The sequence below is a fragment of the Poromitra crassiceps genome (assembly GCF_964638095.1).
Source record: "Poromitra crassiceps genome assembly, chromosome: 3".
Taxonomy (NCBI): Eukaryota; Metazoa; Chordata; class Actinopteri; order Beryciformes; family Melamphaidae; genus Poromitra; species Poromitra crassiceps.
The window spans coordinates 85,369,786-85,389,160 of NC_139625.1; the positions used below are offsets into that span (position 1 = coordinate 85,369,786).

Here is a 19,375-nt window from a genome sequence, read left to right on the forward strand (position 1 = left end):
TCACCTAAGAATATAGAAGTTCCATCTTTCTTTCTTTCTTTCTTTCTTTCTTTCTTTCTTTCTTTCTTTCTTTCTTTCTTTCTTTCTTTCAGCTCCCTCTCCTTCACTTTTTCCTGGAGAGTTTATCCAATTAAGTGAGGATGGGAAGAGGCAGTCCATGGTAGTTCTCCCTGGGGGGCCGCGGGGACTCCGCCCTCCCAGCGGGGGGCGTGATTGGGTTGTCTGGGCGTTCCAGCGGCGCGCCCAAGTGGAAAGAGGCGAAATGGAGGGGATCATTGGCCATCGATACCCAATTATATGACTAGAAGGGGTGCCACTAACTGTCAATGATCGCCCCCGCCTGGGCTATGCAGGCCTCTCTTTGCTTTATTTGAGATGATAAGTTGTTTTGGTGGAGGATTATGGTCAATGTAATTATGTCCAACGATGGCAAATAACAGAATGATCCTCAGAGTCAAGCTGTGAGGTTGTTATTGAAGAACTAGACTCAATTTGTGGGCCTTGATTGCTGCACATTCACATGGTAATTTGACCGGGAGGCTTCACACCATGTATAGACTTTGGCTACATGCTAGAATTTGCAAAGGAGTTTCTCAAAAGGCCAATCTGTGTTGCCTCACCAGAGAAAGCTCTATGTATGGAGATGGACACTGACAATGTGAACAGGGTCACAAGCAAAAACCTAAGAAAAAGGTGAAGATAGTTTGGCAATAGTTTGTCCTCTTTTGCCGCCCTTTTCAATGAATGCTATTATCACTTGCCAGCGACCTATCTGAAGTCATCAGAAAAACAACATGATCTGCCTGTTCAGACCGCGACATACATATCACAGTCTCTGGCTCTACCCACCATCGGTCAGAATGGAGTGACCCATCAGCCATGCATCTCGCAGTGTGAACGCGGGGTTAACCTTCTCTTGTAGCACTCTGGCACATACATTATTAAACATCACAGTGCAAGATGTTGAAGGTAAACTTCATTAGGAGTGGAGGTGACATGTACGGCCTCGGGCTTCAATGCTAATAATTAACTCAGCCTCAGTCTCTCTGATCCAGGTCGGGTACCAACATCCCCCATCCTCCGTCATCCGCCATATACAGGTCACAGACGGCAGCCCTGCACCCCGAGGTGTCCTGTAATGTGCCTGTAGAGTGATGGGCGGGCATCCCTCGGTGCCACATTCATTTGCACATCAAGAAGGCAGAGAAGGAAGCTTTGACCCAATTAACGCGGAGGAAAACACATTAAACAGAGTCTGCTGCCGCCCTCCTGGACAACCGCTGAGACTGCGTGCATGGAGGACGAGGTTGTGCAGGGGCCACGGGATGAAAGGGATCCAGCTCTCAGCCAATCACAAAGGAAGGCAGAGGAGACGGTGCGAAGGCTGCCTGGCTCAGAGGCACTGTCGCCAGGTGACCCTCACCCTGCTGTCAGTCCGCCTCAACTACACAGCTGAGTGGGGCGGAGGAGAGAGAGAGAGAGAGAGAGAGGGGGGGGGGGGGGGGGTGATGAATGGGGATGTGATGGCAAATGCGAGGGGGGGAGTGAAAGATGTGAAGGGCAAAGAAAGAAAGAAAGAAAGAAAGAGAGAGAGAGAGAATGGAAGTCGACAAGAAGGAAGACGGGAAGAAAGGCTTCTCTGGGCTCTGTGCCTTGTTAGATCTATCATCCCTTTAATTAATAGTGTTTTTAGGAAGACGTCTGAACTGTGTCATTTCCATTATTGGAAAAACCAACGCGATTAATGAATAATTTTAATTTTTGATCCATTATATCATGCTAGTTGATCTCCTCTTTTCCGCGTCGCTGAGTGATAGCATAGTTTTCTGCCCCTCGATCAAATTTAATTTGGCCCCCTATTATATTACAGTGTTGCGACTGAAGTGTCAATTTTTGTCAGGCAATTAGAAGCTATAACCTGTGAAGCTAAGTTTGATAGGCATTGTAATTGGATTGTTTCAGCAATAGCTGGAAATGCTTTTAGCTTTTCTTCATCTCGCTCTACCTACCGCACCTAACCAACACCCAACCCCACCCCCCAGTCCTCATCTGGTTGTGATTTTTGATAGGGACTCGGCCTATATGTCAAACTTCAGAGCAAACAAAAGATCAGAGGCAGAGAGATTGACTGAGTGAGGGTGCAATCAAGGGCCGCTCCTATGCAGAAACTCCAGCATGGGTTTAGATGTGAAATGTGCGTCTGGTTCCTCCCGCTTGTTGTTTGTCAGTTTGGCCCCGGTCCTCACCTTTCAAGATGCCGGTCCTCACCTTTCAAGATGCCGGTCTTCACCTTTCAAGATGCCGGTCCTCACCTTTCAAGATGCCGGTCCTCACCTTTCAAGATGCCGGTCTTCACCTTTCAAGATGCCGGTCTTCACCTTTCAAGATGCCGGTCCTCACCTTTCAAGATGCCGGTCTTCACCTTTCAAGATGCCGGTCCTCACCTTTCAAGATGCCGGTCCTCACCTTTCAAGATGCCGGTCTTCACCTTTCAAGATGCCGGTCCTCACCTTTCAAGATGCCGGTCTTCACCTTTCAAGATGCCGGTCTTCACCTTTCAAGATGCCGGTCCTCACCTTTCAAGATGCCGGTCCTCACCTTTCAAGATGCCGGTCCTCACCTTTCAAGATGCCGGTCCTCACCTTTCAAGATGCCGGTCCTCACCTTTCAAGATGCTGGTCCTCACCTTTCAAGATGCCGGTCTTCACCTTTCAAGATGCCGGTATTTATTTATTTATTTATTTATTTATTTATTTATTTATTTATTTATTTATTTATTTATTTAAGTCAAAATGATTGAAGGTGAAGTTTATGCACCACTCTATATCAGTTAAACACAGTTAGTGACGGACAAGCCCGTCTTTTATTGTCACACAGTCACACACCAACACATGCATGAGGCCACAAACACACTCATGCTGACGGTGGCCGTGAAATTTGTCCTCTGCATTTGACCCATCCTGGCTTGTCCTTTCCTCCGGGGGGCAGGCCAGGAGCAGTGGTCGCTTTTTCTTTCCAGCGCCCGGGGACCAACTTCGGATGTTGTCGTCACTGGTCGGATGACGATCTTCTGCATGTTTTTAGTGGGGGGTTATGTACGGAGGAACCCCCTGGGGAGCACGGGGAGAACATGCAAACTCCACACAGAAAGGCCCTTTCGACGAGATAACCCACCTGGGCAGTAGGCACTGAAGATATGGCGGGGACACAACCCCAGCGCCCACAGCGTCCCAGGCGAGAATCGAACTCAGGACCTTTTAGCTGTGAGGCGACAGCGCTACCGACTGCGCCACCGTGCCCTCAAAGCAGTGGAGAATGCGCACATGAATTTATACCAAAAATATGTGCATTGGGGTAGAATGCTGGTACACGTACACGTACATACTGCGACTGCATCCCTCATCTTATCTGTCTGGAATTGACCAAAACCATTTGAGAGAAAAAAGAAAATGAAGGGAAGTGCAGGTTTCAGAAGGCAAATTTAGACCTTTTCAATGCTACCTGGAATTGGATTTGAAACCAATTTAAGAGAGTTCGAGAGATGATGTTCAATTGTTCTGTATTACGAGTAGACATGTCGAACTTATTATGACCAACTGAACGTGTTATACTGTAATACAGCAGAAGAAAAGTAAGCCAACACTACCTCCCATTGAATTTTTTGGGTGAAACCACAGAATTCATAACATTTGCCTTAATTAATGTCTTACTTTTCAGAGTATGTCATTACCTGACATTATTTCTAATTTTATTGTTCAAAATAAGAGTGAAACAAATTAAAATATCTAATGACTGTAGATCTAAGATGGAGTCTCTTTTCTCCCTGCTGCTCCTGCCAGTCAGTCCACCATAGAAATGCTAAAGCCATAACTCGGCCCAACACTGCCCCCAGATCCAAAGTCGGACATTTTTCAGTAACGGTGACCCCAGTGATGGTGCCTGCACAGCAGAGATGCTCACAAGTCATTTTTTGCAAGTCTAAGTCAAGTCTCAAGTCTTTGAGCTCAAGTCCAAGTCAAGTCTCAAGTCTTTGAGGGGCAAGTCCAAGTCAAGTTTCAAGTCTTTGGTCACAAGTTCAAGTCAAGTCTCAAGTCTCTTATGGATGAGCGTTCTATCATCTGTTACATGCCATCCGGTCTGCTTAGAACACTGCATAGCTAAAACCAAGGAATTCAAAGCATGTACTGATCTTTATTTACTTAGAAGCTCCGTGCTTATATACCACGTGTAGACCAGTACATGATGACATCCCTCTGGGACAATCGCACACAAAGCACACGCCCATCAAGACCGATTGTTGGAGCCCTGGACTGTTTCCTCCAGATAAGCTTCATGACCATGTTTTCTCAACCACTTTAATGTCTTATAGGGACGTTAAGCTTTTTGAATATTTGGATATGGGGGGTTGAATGCTATACTTTCCTATACCATCATCAGTGATGTCATACATAGAGCATTGAGGATGTCATGGACTGCCTGAGATCTTCAGTGATGTCAGAGCACTGACAATGTCATGGACCTTCTGACATTTTCAGTGATGTCATAGGCAGCTATTCCCAACCAGGGGTACGTGTACCACTAGGGGTAACTGAGCAGCTTGCAGGGGGTACTTAGAAAGATTGGGGATTACAATTTACTTACAAAATGATATATATATATATATATATATATATATATATATATATATATATATTCCAAGTAATTTCATAAGCCCATGCGCGCCACAAGGACTAGTTCCCCCCGGCAAGTGTCAACTGTTACACTGTTATGCTACTGATAAATGCCTCAAAAACGTCCAGTTGCTATCGCTCCAGATTCAGGTTTAGGAAGGCCTGATGACAAAAGGAAAAAAGAGGCCAAACCCAAACACTGGCAGTTAAGTGAAATCAACACGCATGATGAGTGAGGGGATACGATTGGCATGGAAAAAAAGCTCAAGGGGTACATAATACAAAAAAGGTTGGGAACCACTGTGAGCAGCGATGATGTCATAGACCTTCTGACATCACCAGTGATTTCCTGGAGCACAAAGGATGTCATTGACCTCATCGGCTAATCGGCGTCATAGACATTGTGACTTCATCAGTAATGTCATAAACCCATCCCCGCTGAGTCTGTAAGTGGTGCGAAGTTGGTTAGCAAGTGAATGATGACAAGCACCAGCCTACCAGGCCTCAGGTGTAACAATGAACACCGTTTCTTACGCCGCAGCCTCATCAGTGACTCCAATGCCACGGCGCTGGACCTCCCTTTACCCAGCAAGGGGAAAGAGGAAGGAGAGGAAGAAGATAACGAATCTGCCAAGGCACGAGCAGATGCTGAGCAAAGAGAGGCTGAGAAAAAAGTGCAACAAGACATTGAGAGAGAGACCAAGGCAGTGGCAACGTCACCAGACGGGCGTTTCCTGAAGTTTGATATTGAACTCGGAAGTGGTTCCTTTAAGACTGTCTACAAGGGCTTGGACACTGAGACCACAGTGGAGGTGGCCTGGTGTGAGCTGCAGGCTCATAAACTGAAAAAGTCTGATCAGCAGCGCTTCAAGGAGGAAGCAGAGATGTTGAAGGGACTGCAGAATCCCAACATTGTCCGATTTTATGACTTCTGGGAGGGTCCGGACCCTAAAGGGAAGAAGTGCATTGTACTGGTCACTGAACTCATGACTTCTGGAACACTCAAAACATATCTGAAGCGGTTCAAGGTGATGAAGATTAAAGTGCTACGCAGCTGGTGTCATCAAATCCTCAAGGGGCTTCACTTCCTACATACTCGGGCTCCTCCCATCATTCACAGGGACCTTAAGTGTGACAATATCTTCATCACAGGCCACACAGGATCTGTCAAGATAGGAGACCTGGGACTGGCCACGCTTAAGAGTGCATCCTTCGCCAAGAGTGTTGTAGGTACCCCTGAGTTCATGGCTCCTGAGGTGTATGAGGAGAAGTACGACGAGTCAGTAGATGTTTATGCCTTTGGAATGTGCATGCTTGAGATGGCCACCTCAGAATACCCTTACTCAGAGTGCAAGGGGACTGTACAGATCTACCGCAGAGTTACCAGTGGGGTGAAGCCAGCCAGCTTCAACAAGGTGGCCATTCCTGAAGTGAAGGAGATCATTGAGGGGTGTATTCGTCAGAACAAGGAAGAGAGGTACTTGATCAAGGATCTTCTGAACCATGCCTTCTTCCAGGAGGAGACCGGGGTGCGTGTAGAGCTGGCAGAGGAGGACAATGGAGAGATGGAGGCCATTAAGTTGTGGCTGAGAATTGATGATGTGAAGAAACTCAGGGGAAAGTACAAAGACAATGAAGCTATTGAGTTTTACTTTGACCTCAGCAAGGATGTGCCAGAAGATGTGGCTCAGGAAATGGTTGAGGGTGGTTATGTGTGCGAAAGTGACCGTAAGACCATGGCCAATGCCATAAAGGACAAAGTATACCTCATCAGGCGCAAGAGAGCACAGACTCAGCAGGTCCGAGAAGAGCAGGAGAAGAGGAGGCTTTTAGAAGAACAGCACAGCCAATTACTACCATCACAAAAGCAACCAGGCCAGAAATCTACCATCGAAGCCCCTCAGCTGACACCCCAGGCAGCGCAACAGCCCGCACCATATGTCCGACCACAACCAAGCCAACAACACAGCCAGCAGATGGCTCATCTGCCTGCATCTCAGCAGAGCCTTCAAACCTCCAACTACAACACTCCTCAAGCACCCCAGCTGACTGGCATGCCACAGGGCATCCCTTATGTCCCCCATTCGAATGGACAAGTCCCAGCTCCTGTTCAAGGTCAGAGTGTAGCCCACATCCAGCTGGAGTCAGAGGAGCCTGAGGATGACCAGCACCACCAGTCACAGCACAATGGGGGAGCTTCTCAAATGGCAGACAGACCATCAGGTTCCTCTGAAGCTCCTCAGCCTGTGATGTCCTACAGCTATGCTCGGAGTCAGCAGATTCAGCCCCAGGTGTCATACCTTCAGACACAAGCTGACCAATTGCAACAACAGCAGATGCCGGAGGTCCAGCCGCAGATGCAAGGTGTCCAATCAACCAGAGTTGTCCCAGTGGCTCCCAACACTCAATCTGCTCCAATGGCATCTCTGCATTATGGAGGTTACCTCCAACAAATGTTCCCCCCTCAGATGCTCACCCAGCAGGTGCAACAGCCCACTCCATATGTCCCACCACAACCAAGCCAACACCACAGCCAGGAGATGACTCCTCTGCCTGCATCTCAGCAGAGCCTTCAAACTTCTAACTACAACACTCCTCAATCATTCCAGCCGGCTGGCATGGTAAAGGGCATCCCTTATGTAGCACAGTTGAATGGGGAATTCCCAGCTCAAGTTCAACGTCAGTTTGTGGCTTCCATCCAGATGGAGTCAAAGGAGCCTGAGGTTGACCAGCACCACCAGTCACAGCACACATGGAGAGCTTCTCAAATAGCAGACAGACCATCAGGTTCCTCTGTCCTCCCTGAAGCTTGGCCTGTGATATTGTGCAGCTCTCCTCCCAGTCAGCAGCTTCAGCCTGAGGTGTCATACTCTCAGACACAAGTTGACCAACTACAACAACAGCAGATGCAAGATGTCCAGCTGACTGCAGTTGTCCCAGTGGCATCTCAGCATTATGGACGTTACTATCAACCAATGCCTCCCCCTCACATGCCCACCCAGCAGATGCAACAGCCCACTCCATATGTCCCACCACAACCAAGCCAAGCCCACATCCAGCATAGGGCTAATCTGCCTGCATCTCCGCAGAGCATTCAAACCCCCAATGACAACACTCCTCAGTCAGCCCAGCCGACTGGCATGGCACAGGGCATCCCTTATATCCTCCAGTCGAATGGTCAAGTCCCAGCTCCAGTTCGAGGTCAGAGTGTGGCTCCCATCCAGCCAGACTCAGAGGAGCCTGAGCCTGACCAGCAGTCAGACCACGATGGGGGAGCTTCTCAAATTGCAGACAGACCACCAGGTTCCTCTGTCCTCCCTGAAGGTCATCCTGTGATACCCTACAGCTCTGCTCCCACTCAGCAGCTTCAGCACCATGTGTCATACCCTCAGACACAAGGTGAACAATTACAACAACAGCAGATGCCGGTGGTCCAGGTGCAAGTTGTCCAGCCAACTGCAGTTGTCCCAGTGACTCCAAACACCCAGTCTGCTCCAATAGTGCCTCAGCAGTATAGAGCGTACTACCAGCCAACGCCTCCCCCTCAGATGCCCACCCAGCAGGTGATGTTGCCATCATCCTCTCAGCCTGTTCCCCTCCAGGAGCAGCAGCACCCAGAGAGCAGCACTGCTCCTCAAAGCCGTACTCTACCACAGGCGCAACCTGGAGCTCTGCAGCTACAGGCCTCTGTGAGTAGGCCTCCTCAATCAACACCTTTGGAGCAGCCAACAGGACCTGTACTCGTACCACCATCTCTGGAAAGCTGCCTGTCAGATGCCGCTTCAGGTCTTAGTGATGGCAATGATGGAACCTCTACATCAGGAGGCCGACACAAAGGGTGGTCACTCAAACGGCACCAGGAACGATCCGTAAACAGCCAATCTCACCATGAGAAGACTACTGAAGCCAAGCTGAAAGTTCTCAATATTTCTAGCATAGGAGACAGAGTGGCTGAGTGCCAGCTGGAAATGCACAACATGAAGACAGTGCCCTTCGAATATGACCTAGATGTTCCTAAACCGGAGGAAATTTCACATACCATGGTTGAGTTCATCCTGGAGAGCGAGCGAGAGACCTTCATCGAACAGGTCTGTGAGGTTATAGAAATGGCTGATGAGAAAGGAGAGGGCATGAACGGTGGCTTCATTCAGATGAGTGATCTTCAGGAGCAGCCTGTGGTGTCCACTCCTATGTTGGCAGGCATTTGTCCCAAACTTGCAGCCCAGGTTGTGCATCTTGCTGCGTCTGTCACTTCCACTGCAAACTTGTTACCAACTCTCTCTACTGGTAGGGTTGCCCCCCCAACTGTATCTGCTCAATCCCAAACCCCTGCTTCTGCCACCAACGATGGCACTCCACTGCCCCAGTCCTCATACCAAACAGCCCCCTTCCAGCTTGTACCACCTACCAGCATCTCTCCCCCATCTTTAAACATTTCTCCCCCAGCTGTGTCCCAGTACATCCAGCACCCACAACCCTCTGTCCCTACAGTGGCGGGGCCTCAGATGAGCAGTAGTGCTGTTTCCTGTGTTGCTAGTGTCACACCCAGAGCGACTGGCACCGTTCCTGCCTCAGAGCAACAGCCTGCCAATAGTGCTGTTCTATCCTCTCAACCTATCACTTTGTCTGTCTACACAACACACAACATGCCTCCACCCATTTCTGCTCAGCCCCAACCTTCCACCTGGCCTAGCCAGAACCAACACCAACACCAGCCAGTGGAGCAGGAGGGGGCTGAGCCCCAGATAAAGGACCCTGGTATAGATGACATCCAAGCCTTAGGTAAGAAGCTATGGTCACCAAGCTCTGTCAGATCCTCCGCCCTAATGGAGCCCTACCAAATCATGGGCACCTCATCTCCACCTGGATCTTTTTATCCTCCACCTGGAGCCCGGATGCCCCCATCTAATGGTACCCTCACCTCTGGAGTACATGGCATCCTGGGCCCTACCTCCACCCCAGGGCAGGAACATGTCCAGATCTCCACAACTAAGCCCGGGGCACAGACTGTACCTACTGGTTTTGATCAAGCAAGTACCCCTCCCTCAGAGCACATACCCCTGTTTCCTGGACCAAGTCAGTCCCAGCAACCTCTGGGTCATTTGGAATCCCAGTTGAGGAGAGCAGTGAGAACAGAGACTGTTCAGAGAGGCAATAGAACACCTGCTTCAGCAGCAGGCTTCACTCTGGGACGTTTCCAAGTCTCTGTTGCTGCTGACGGTGCCTCCAGCAGTGTCCCAGGTCCCTCCATCATGTTCTCTTCCTCCCTCATGCCGGCCTCTTCCTCCTTGTCCTCTTCCTCCTCATCCTCTCTTTCAAGTTCAGAAAAAAACTTCCATCGGTCATCCTTTCTGACCAAAGGAGTCTGTGGGGACAACACTATAGATAGAGCCTCTCCTCTCCCTGCTGCTCCTACCAGTCAGTCCACCACTAGATGTGCTAACGCCGTCACTGGGCCCAACACTGCCCCTAGCTTTAAAGTGGGACGTTTTTCAGTAATGGCGATCCCAGCTCCAGCAGCAGGCTCCTGTGACTCCAGTATGCAGAATGGAGACTCATCCTCAACCTCTGATCCTCATAACACTTGTACCCATTACATCAGCAGTGACAATGACAATGACTCAGGGCCAGAGGACCAGGCTTTCCAGAGGGCAATTAGCCGTCTCAGAGAAAAACATATGATTGAGAGCCAGGCCTTGCAGTCTCGTCAGAAGGAGGAGATAGATGCCCTGTTCAACCAGCTTCAGTTGTCCCTTCGCATGCTGTAGCTATGGCTGGGGGGCGGTGTAGGCCCAAAAGCAAGGGTGACAAATCTGCTCACAGTAGTGGACAGCCCAGTCCCCTGAACTTAGGAGCCTCAGTCCAGAGCCTCCACGATTCATCATCCTGCCCAAACCATACTTCATGCCCAGCCTCAGCACTCACTCCCCAAGTGTCCCAGGCCGCAGCCAGGACCAGAGTAGTTCACTGAGCCAGGCAACACAACACACACACACACACACACACACACACACACACACACACACACACACATGCATTAGGGGTGGGAATCACAAGTTCTATTACAATGCGATCTATCGATTCATTTAACAACGATACGATATTTGCTGATATCACAAAGTCTGCCACGATACGATTTCGATTCGATTCAGGGGGCTGCAGCGATCGATATTAGTTACATTAGTTAGCCTATTTATATCAATTCACAAAAAGCAACTATTATCATTTGACAATTTTATTTTTGAGCTATTCCAGACATTAAAATTAAAAACAATCTATTATCTATATATATAAAATTGAGTATGTGGGCGATGTTTGTTTCTTTCAAGTTCTGTGTCTGGCCACAGCTATGCCGTTTTAAGTGCGATCGGGCTGAAACTTTCAGGTTGTGTAAAGGACACCCGTGCGGGTGACCTGACGGAGCCGGATTTTTTAATTAGACTAATCAGTTAATGATGTGATGTCATCAGTGATGTCATCAGCGCGCGCACGCACACACACACACACACACACACACACACACACACACACACACACACACACACAGAAGAAGGCATTGTGACAAGAGTGATCAGTGATGTCACACAAACACAAGGAGGCAATGTGACAAGAATCATCAGTGATGTCATAGGGGGGCACACACACATACACTGATGATGTCATCAGTGATATCATAATGGGGCACACAGCCACACACAGGAGGCACTGTGACATTACTGATGCAATAACATTTAGTGAGCAACACACACACACACACACACACACCCGCGTGCGCCAATAGGGCAGGCGAGGCCGAGCTATACGTGCGAAGCCGCACAGCGGCTGAGCCTAGGCATCGAGCACACATAGCGTGCCAGATCTCTAGTTTTTTAAATAAGAATCAAAATACTGTTAACGGTAAAGTGCCGCAATTCTTTGATATATTGAGCTTTAAAATAAAACAATTCCCTTTTTTATACAGTAAGGCAGGATTTTTCTGTAAACCTTGACTCATTTAGAGGTACTTAGAGGCTCAAACAATAACTCAACATGTTGCATTGTACAAGTGTCTCATAAACAGAACAGAACTTTGTAATAATAACCAAGGTCAGGTTTACTTAACCTATAATTCTGTCACAACTATCCACACTTGGGATATATATATATATATTTCTCAACCAAAGGAAAAGAAAAGAAAAATCAGCAGCGAAGCAAATGTAAACTATTTTCTACTGCATGTAATCATCAGTAGTCTGGTGACAGCTCATTGGCTTGTATCATAGCTGACTACTATGGGATCTCTACAACAGTGTTCTATTCTTCTTTGAGGTTTTTCTTAACAAAAAAATCAACTGAAATGCTGCGTTTTGAACAGACATTAAATGTCACCGGCAGTGCTAAATACATGCTCAGAGGTTACACCTTCGTTAGAAATAATAGTTGATAACAAGGCATTTCGCAGCATTTTGCGCATACAAACATGAAAATAGACAGCTACACAGAGTTTTGTGTATTACTAAGATGTACTACAATCAAAATAACATTATAAAAGTAAGCCATTGTTGAGAAAATCCATTTTTGAAAATGCCTTTTTGCTGTATTTGTAGCATCGCGCCGCCATCTTTACTTGCGTCAGCGCATGACGTCACGGGTTTTGGTTTTGCCATTCAAAACAATGAGCACCGATGTGAATTTTGTAAATAAACAAGACACGTCGAGCTTCGATCTTCATCTGAGACACAGGTATGAGCTTCGGTTTTTAGCCCGAATATTACAAAAGACCCCACTGGTTCATAACAGGTCTAAAGTTTGTAGCATGAAAATGGCGGCGCCCTACTGGTGAAGCAGTGGAATGTTTAACCTAATTCGATTCAATCTAGGTCTATTTAAGTCTTGAACGCATTGCTCAGTCTCGACTATGGTAAAATGCAAATGAACTAGAGTCACATGAGCAACTATTTAATTCCGCTTTAACGTTTAAGCCGCCGTCCCTCCCATGAGTACCTTTCTATGGAGTGGCTGTTAGAAAAATGTGTTATCTGCTTATATGTATGCTATTTGCAAAGGGCTGACTGTGAGGGTTCTTGGTGCTGTCGTGGACAGTGACATGGCATGGATCCCCGATGATGTCATTGACCTTATGACATCATCAGGCATGTCATAGACTCTATGACATAGAGCACTGATGGTGCCATGTGGCTTCTGACATCAGATCATTGACAGTGCAATGGACCTTCTGACATAATCAGTGATGTCATAGAGCACTGATCCATATCCAAGCATGGACCTTCTGACATTAAGAGCACTGGTGATGTCATAGCCCTTCTGAGTGATGTCTTGGAGCACTGATGATTCCATGGACCTCATGGGCCAATGACATCATGAACATTGTGACACAGCAATGTCATAACCTCCCCCCAGCTGAGGCTATATAAGTGGTGGGAGGTTGGTTACTACCTCAGAATCGCAGAAGTGAATGATGTCAAGTACCAGCCTACCAGCGCACAGGTGTAACCCTGAACACTGTTTCTTAAGCTGCAGTGTCATCAGTGACTCTAATGCCATGGTGTTGGACCTCCCTTTACCCAGCAAGATCCATGTCCTTGCACCCCAACAGGTTCTGTTGCATGAAGTTGTACCCCAGAGGCAGCAGGCTGCTGCTGCTCATGTGCCGTGGGTTGAACCAGCCAGTGTAGCTCAGACTGAGAAGTCTGCAAAGACTGGAGGAGGAAGGGACAGAGAAGTAGCAAACCTGGATGTGGTGCCTTCAGAGCAGAAGCCTGCCGTAGTACCACAAGACATCTGTGATGGAGGGGTGGTGGCAGCCCAATCGTCACCATGCTTAGCTATATCTGTGAAGGCACGAGCACAGGCTGAGCAAAGAGAGGCTGAAAAAAAAGTGCAAGAAGATTTTGAGGAGGCAGAGACCAAGGCAGTGGGAACATCACCCGACGGGCGTTTCCTGAAGTTTGACATTGAAATCGGACGTGGTTCCTTTCAGACCATCTACAAGGGCTTGGACACTGAGACCACAGTGGAGGTGGCCTGGTGTGAGCTGCAGGCTCATAAACTCAAGTCGGAGCGGCAGCGCTTCAAGGAGGAAGCGGGGATCTTGAAGGGACTGCAGCATCCCAACATTGTACGATTTTATGACTCCTGGGAGGTTCGCTCTAAAGGCAAGAAGTGCATTGTACTGGTCACTGAACTCATGACTTCTGGTACACTCAAAACATATCTGAAGCGTTTCAAGGTGATGAAGATTAAAGTGCTACGCAGCTGGTGTAGACAAATCCTCAAGGGGCTCCACTTCCTACATACTCGGGCCCCTCCAATCATCCACAGGGACCTTAAGTGTGACAATATCTTCATCACAGGCCCAACAGGATCTGTCAAGATAGGAGACGTGGGGGCCCTTAAGCCTGCGACCTTCGCGAAGAGTCTCATAGGTACCCCTGAGTTCATGGCACCTGAGATGTATGAGGACAACTACGATGAGTCAGTGGATGTGTATGCCTTTGGAATGTGCATGCTGGAGATGGCCACCTCAGAGTACCCTTATTCAGAGTGCCAGAATTCTGCACAGATCTACTGCAGAGTTACCAGTGGGGTGAAGCCAGCCAGCTTTGACAAGGTGGCCATTCCTGAAGTGAAGGAGATCATTGAGGGGTGTATTCGTCAGAACAAGGAAGAGAGGTACTTGATCAAGGACCTTCTGAACCATGCCTTCTTCCAGGAGGAGATAGGGGTGCGTGTGGAGATGGTAGACGAGGACGATGGAGAGGTGGAGGCCATTACATTGTGGCTGAGGATTGAGGATGTGAAGAAGCTCACGGGAAAGTACAAAGACAATGAAGCTATTGAGTTTTCCTTTCACCTCAGCAAGGATGTGCCAGAAGATGTGGCACAGGAAATGGTTGACTCCGGTTATGTGTGGGAAGGTGACCGTAAGACCCTGGCCAAGGCCATAAAGCACAGGGTATCCATTATCCGGCGCGAGAGAGCGCAACAACAGCAGGTCCGAGAGGAACACAAGAAGAGGAGGCTTTTAGAAGAACAACACAGTCACTTACTAACATCACAGCAGCAACCAGCCCAGCAATCTAGCATGGAAGCCCCTCAGCCGACATTCCAGGCAGCGGAACAGCCCGCTCCATATGTCCGACTACAACCAAGCCAACAGTGTAACCCTGAACACTGTCTCTTACGCTGCAGCATAATCAGTAACTCCAATGCCATGGCGTTGGACCTACCTGTACCCAGCAAGATCCATGTCCTTACATCCCAACGGGTTCCGTTGCATGAAGTTGCACCCCAGAGGCAGCAGACTGCTGCTCATGTGCCATGGGTTGAACCAGCCTGGGGAGCTCAGACTGAGAAGTCTGCAAAGACTGGAAGAGGAAGATACAGAGAAGCAAAAGCAAAGGTGGATGTGGATGTGGTGCCTTCAGAGCAGAAGCCTGCCATAGTACAAGATATCTGTGATGGAGAGGTGGTGGTGGCAGCCCACTTGGTGCCATGCTTAGCTGTACAAATGCCAGGTCACCATGAACCTGAGAGCATCACTGACGTGAAGGTACATCATGACAGAGAGGAAGGGCAGCCGGAGGACTCTGCCAAGGCACGAGCAGAGGCTGAGCAAAGAGAGGTTGTGAAAAAAGTGCAAGAAGACTTTGAGGAGGCCGAGACCAAGGCAGTGGGAACGTCACCGGACGGACGTTTCCTGAAGTTTGACATTGAAATTGGACGTGGTTCCTTTAAGACTGTCTACAAGGGCTTGGACACTGAGAGCACAGTGGAGGTGGCCTGGTGTGAGCTGCAGGATCGTAAACTGAAAAGGTCAGAGCAGCAGCGCTTCAAGGAGGAAGCGGAGATGTTGAAGGGACTGCAGAATCCCAACATTGTCCGATTTTATGACTTCTGGGAGGGTCCGGACCCTAAAGGCAAAAATTGCATTGTACTGGTCACTGAACTCATGACTTCTGGAACACTCAAAACATATCTGAAGCGGTTCAAGGTGATGAAGATTAAAGTCCTACGCAGCTGGTGTCAACAAATCCTGAAGGGGCTTCACTTCCTACATACTCGGGCTCCTCCCATCATCCACAGGGACCTTAAGTGTGACAATATCTTCATCACAGGCCCAACAGGATCTGTCAAGATAGGAGACCTGGGAGCGCTTAAGCGTGTGTCCTTCGCAAAGAGTGCCAGAGGTACCCCGGAATTAATGGCGCCTGAGATGTATGAGGGGAACTATGATGAGTCAGTGGATGTGTATGCCTTTGGAATGTGCATGCTGGAGATGGCCACCTCAGAGTACCCTTACTCAGAGTGCCAGAATGCTGCACAGATCTATGGCAGAGTTACCAGTGGGGTGAAGCCAGCCAGCTTTGACAAGGTGGCCATTCCTGAAGTGAAGGAGATCATTGAGGGGTGTATTTGCCAAAAAAAGGATGAGAGGTACTTGATCAAGGACCTTCTGAACCATGCCTTCTTCCAGAAGGAGACGCGGGTGCATGTGTGGCTGGCACAGGAGGACGATGGAGAGATGGAGGCCATTACGTTGTCGCTGAGGATTGTGGATGTGAAGAAGCTCAAGGGAAAGGACAAAGACAATGATGCTTTTGAGTTTTCCTTTGACCTCAGCAAGGATGTGCCAGAAGAGGTGGCTCAGGAAATGGTTGAGTCTGGTTATGTGTGTGAAGGTGACCATAGGACCATCGCCAAGGCCATAAAGGACAGGGTATCCCTTATAAGGCACAAGAGAGTGCACCGGCAGCAGGTCCGAGAGGAGCAGGAGAAGATGAGCCTTTTAGAAGAACAGCACATCCAATTACTACCATCACAGCAGCAAGCAGGCCAGCAGCATTCTAGCCTGGAAGCCTCTCAGCCGACACCCCAGGCAGCGCAACAGACCGCTCCATATCTCCAACCACAACCAAGCCAACACCACAGCCAGCAGATGCCTCCTCTGCCTAGATCTCGGCAGAGCCTTCAAACCTCCAACCACAAGACTCCTCAATCATCCCAGCCAACTGGCATGGCAGAGGGCATCCCTTATATCCCCCAGGTGAATGGGCAAGTCCAAGCTCCTGTTCAAGGTCAGAGTGTAGTTCCCATCTATTCAGAGTCAGAGGAGCCTGATGCTGATGAACATCACCAGTCACAGAATGCTGGGGGAGCTTTTCAAAAGGTATACAGACCACCAAGTTCCTCTGTCCTACATGAAGCTCAACCTGTAATGTCCTACAGCTATGCCCGCAGTCAGCAGATTCAGCCCCAGGTGTCATACCTTCAGACACAAGCTGACCAATTACAACAACAGCAGATGCCGGAGGCCCAGCGCCAGATGCAAGGTGTCCAGCCAACCAGAGTTGTCCCAGTGGCTCCCAACACTCAGTCTGCTCCAATTGCATCTCAGCATTATGGAGATTACCTCCAACAGATGCTCACGCAGCAGGTGCAACAGCCCACTCCATATGTCCCACCACAACCAAGCCAACACCACAGCCAGGAGATGACTCCTCTGCCTGCATCTCACCAGAGCCTTCAAACTTCTAACTACAACACTCAATCATTCCAGCCGACTGGCATGGTAAAGGGCATCCCTTATGTAGCGCAGTCGAATGGGCAATTCCCAGCTCAAGTTCAACGTCAGTTTGTGGCTCCCATCCAGACGGAGTCAGATGAGCCTGAGGTTGACCAGCACCACCGGTCACAGCACGCAGGGCCAGCTTCTCAAATAGCAGACAGAACATCAGGTTCCTCTGTCCTCCCTGAAGCTCGGCCTGTGATATCCTGCAGCTCTCCTCCCACTCAGCATCTTCAGCCTGAGGTGTCATACTTTCAGACACAAGCTGACCAACTACAACAACAGCAGATGCAAGGTGTCCAGCTGACTGCAGTTGTCCCAGTGGCACCTATGGCATCTCAGCATTATGGACGTTACTATCAACCAATGCCCCCCCCTCACATGCCTTCTCAGGAGATGCAACAGCCCACTCCATATGTCTCACTACAACCAAGCCAACACCACATCCAGCATAGGGCTAATCTGCCTGCATCTCAGCAGAGCATTCAAAACTCCAATGACAACACTCCTCAATCAGCCCAGCTGACTGGCATGGCACAGGGCATCCCTTATATCCTCCAGTCGAATGGGCAAGTCCCAGCTCCAGTTCGAGGTCAGAGTGTGGCTCCCATCCATCAAGAGTCAGAGCCTGAGCCTGACCAGCAGTCAGACCACGATGGGGGAGCTTCTCAAATGGCAAACAGACCACCAGGTTCCTCTGTCCTCCCTGAAGCTCATCCTGTGATACCCTACAGCTCTGCTCCCATTCAGCAGCTTCAGCACCATGTGTCATACCCTCAGACACAAGGTGACCAATTACAACAACAGCAGATGCCGGTGGTCCAGGTTGTCCAGCCAACCGCAGTTATCCCAGTGACTCCCCCTCAGATGCCCACCCAGCAGGTGATGTTGCCCTCATCCTCTCAGCATGTTCGCCTCCAGGAGCAGCAGCACCCAGAGAGCAGCACTGCTCCTCAAAGCTGTACTCTACCACAGGCGCAACCTGGAGCTCTGCAACTATACGCCTCTGTGAGTGGTCCTCAATCAACACCTTTGGAGCAGCCAACACGACCTGTACTTGTACCACCATCTCTGGAAAGCTGCCTGTCAGATGCCGCTTCAGGTCTTAGTGATGGCAATGATGAAACCTCTACATCAGGGTGCAGACACAAGGGGCGGTCACTCAAACGGCACCAGCAACGATCCGCAAACAGCCGATCTCGCCATGAAAAGACTATTAAAGCCAAGCTGAATGTCCTCAATATTTCTAACATAGGAGACAGAGTGGCCGAGTGCCAGCTAGAAACGCACAACAGGAAGATGGTGACCTTCAAATTTGACTTAGATGATGATAATCCGGAGGAAATTGCACAGATCATGGTCGACAGTGAGTTCATCATGGAGAGCGAGCGAGAGTCCTTCATCGAACAGGTCCATGAGCACTCACAGGCCTCTCCAGTGGCTGGGCCTCAGCTGAGCAGTAGTGCTGCCTCTGTCTACTCTGTTGCTAGTGTCACATCCAGTCTGACTGGCACCATACCTTCCTCAGAGCAGCAGCCTGAAAATAGTGTTGTTCCATTCTCTTAACCTATGGCTTTGTCTGTCCATGCAGCACAGCACACACCTTCACCTATTTCTGCTCAACCCCAACCTTCCACCTTGCCTAGCCAGAACCAACACCAACCCCAGCCAGTGGAGCAGGAGGGCACTGAGCCCCAGACCAAGGCCCCTGGTATAGATGACATCCAATTGAAAAACACTGGTTGCGAGCACACTCAAAATCGATTCAAAAACTCACTGGGTGCAGGGCGAGCAAATAGTTCAGACAAGGGAATAGATGACATCCAAGCCTTAGATAAGAAGCTATGGTCACCAAGCTCTGCCAGATCCTCCACCTCAATGGAGCCCTACCAAAACACGGTACCTCCTCTCGTGGATCTATGTACCCTCCACCTGGAGCCCATGGTGCCCCCAACATTCCCCTCACCTCTGGAGTACAGGGCGTCCTGGCCCCTACCTCCACCCAAGGGCAGGGACATGTCCAGACCCCTCCAACTAAGCCCAGGGCTCAGACTTCACCTCCTGGTTCTGATCAAGCAAGTACCCCTCCCTCAGAGCATTAATGTACCCTGTTACCTGGAACAAGTCAGTCCCAGCA

General features: G+C 49.2%; 3 protein-coding genes and 1 pseudogene across 4 annotated transcripts; all 4 read left to right on the plus strand.

The window, feature by feature from the left end:
- Positions 1 to 1,325: 1,325 nt before the first annotated feature.
- On the plus strand, positions 1,326 to 9,186 carry LOC310773327 (serine/threonine-protein kinase WNK1-like; the record flags this gene model as incomplete). The annotated part of the gene is made up of 4 exons (XM_083633201.1): positions 1,326 to 1,456; positions 5,212 to 7,034; positions 8,133 to 8,913; positions 9,162 to 9,186. 4 exons carry the CDS (start codon positions 1,326 to 1,328, stop codon positions 9,184 to 9,186), a joined length of 2,760 nt encoding a protein of 919 aa, XP_083489327.1.
- A 130-nt stretch (positions 9,187 to 9,316) lies between these two features.
- LOC310773328 (uncharacterized protein) lies at positions 9,317 to 10,438 on the plus strand (the record flags this gene model as incomplete). Its single annotated transcript, XM_083633202.1, has 1 exon — positions 9,317 to 10,438. The coding sequence occupies one exon, from the start codon at positions 9,317 to 9,319 to the stop codon at positions 10,436 to 10,438; it is 1,122 nt and encodes a 373-aa protein (XP_083489328.1).
- Positions 10,439 to 13,128: 2,690 nt separating this feature from the next.
- LOC310773330 (serine/threonine-protein kinase WNK1 pseudogene) lies at positions 13,129 to 18,804 on the plus strand (annotated as a pseudogene). Its single transcript has 3 exons — positions 13,129 to 13,434; positions 15,103 to 16,716; positions 17,800 to 18,804. The product of its transcript is annotated as a serine/threonine-protein kinase WNK1 pseudogene (transcript).
- Positions 13,498 to 14,866, plus strand: LOC310774236 (serine/threonine-protein kinase WNK1-like; the record flags this gene model as incomplete). Its single annotated transcript, XM_083634286.1, has 2 exons — positions 13,498 to 14,710; positions 14,862 to 14,866. Coding segments are annotated over 2 exons (1,218 nt in total), but the record flags the coding sequence as incomplete, so codon positions are not given.
- Positions 18,805 to 19,375: the final 571 nt, after the last annotated feature.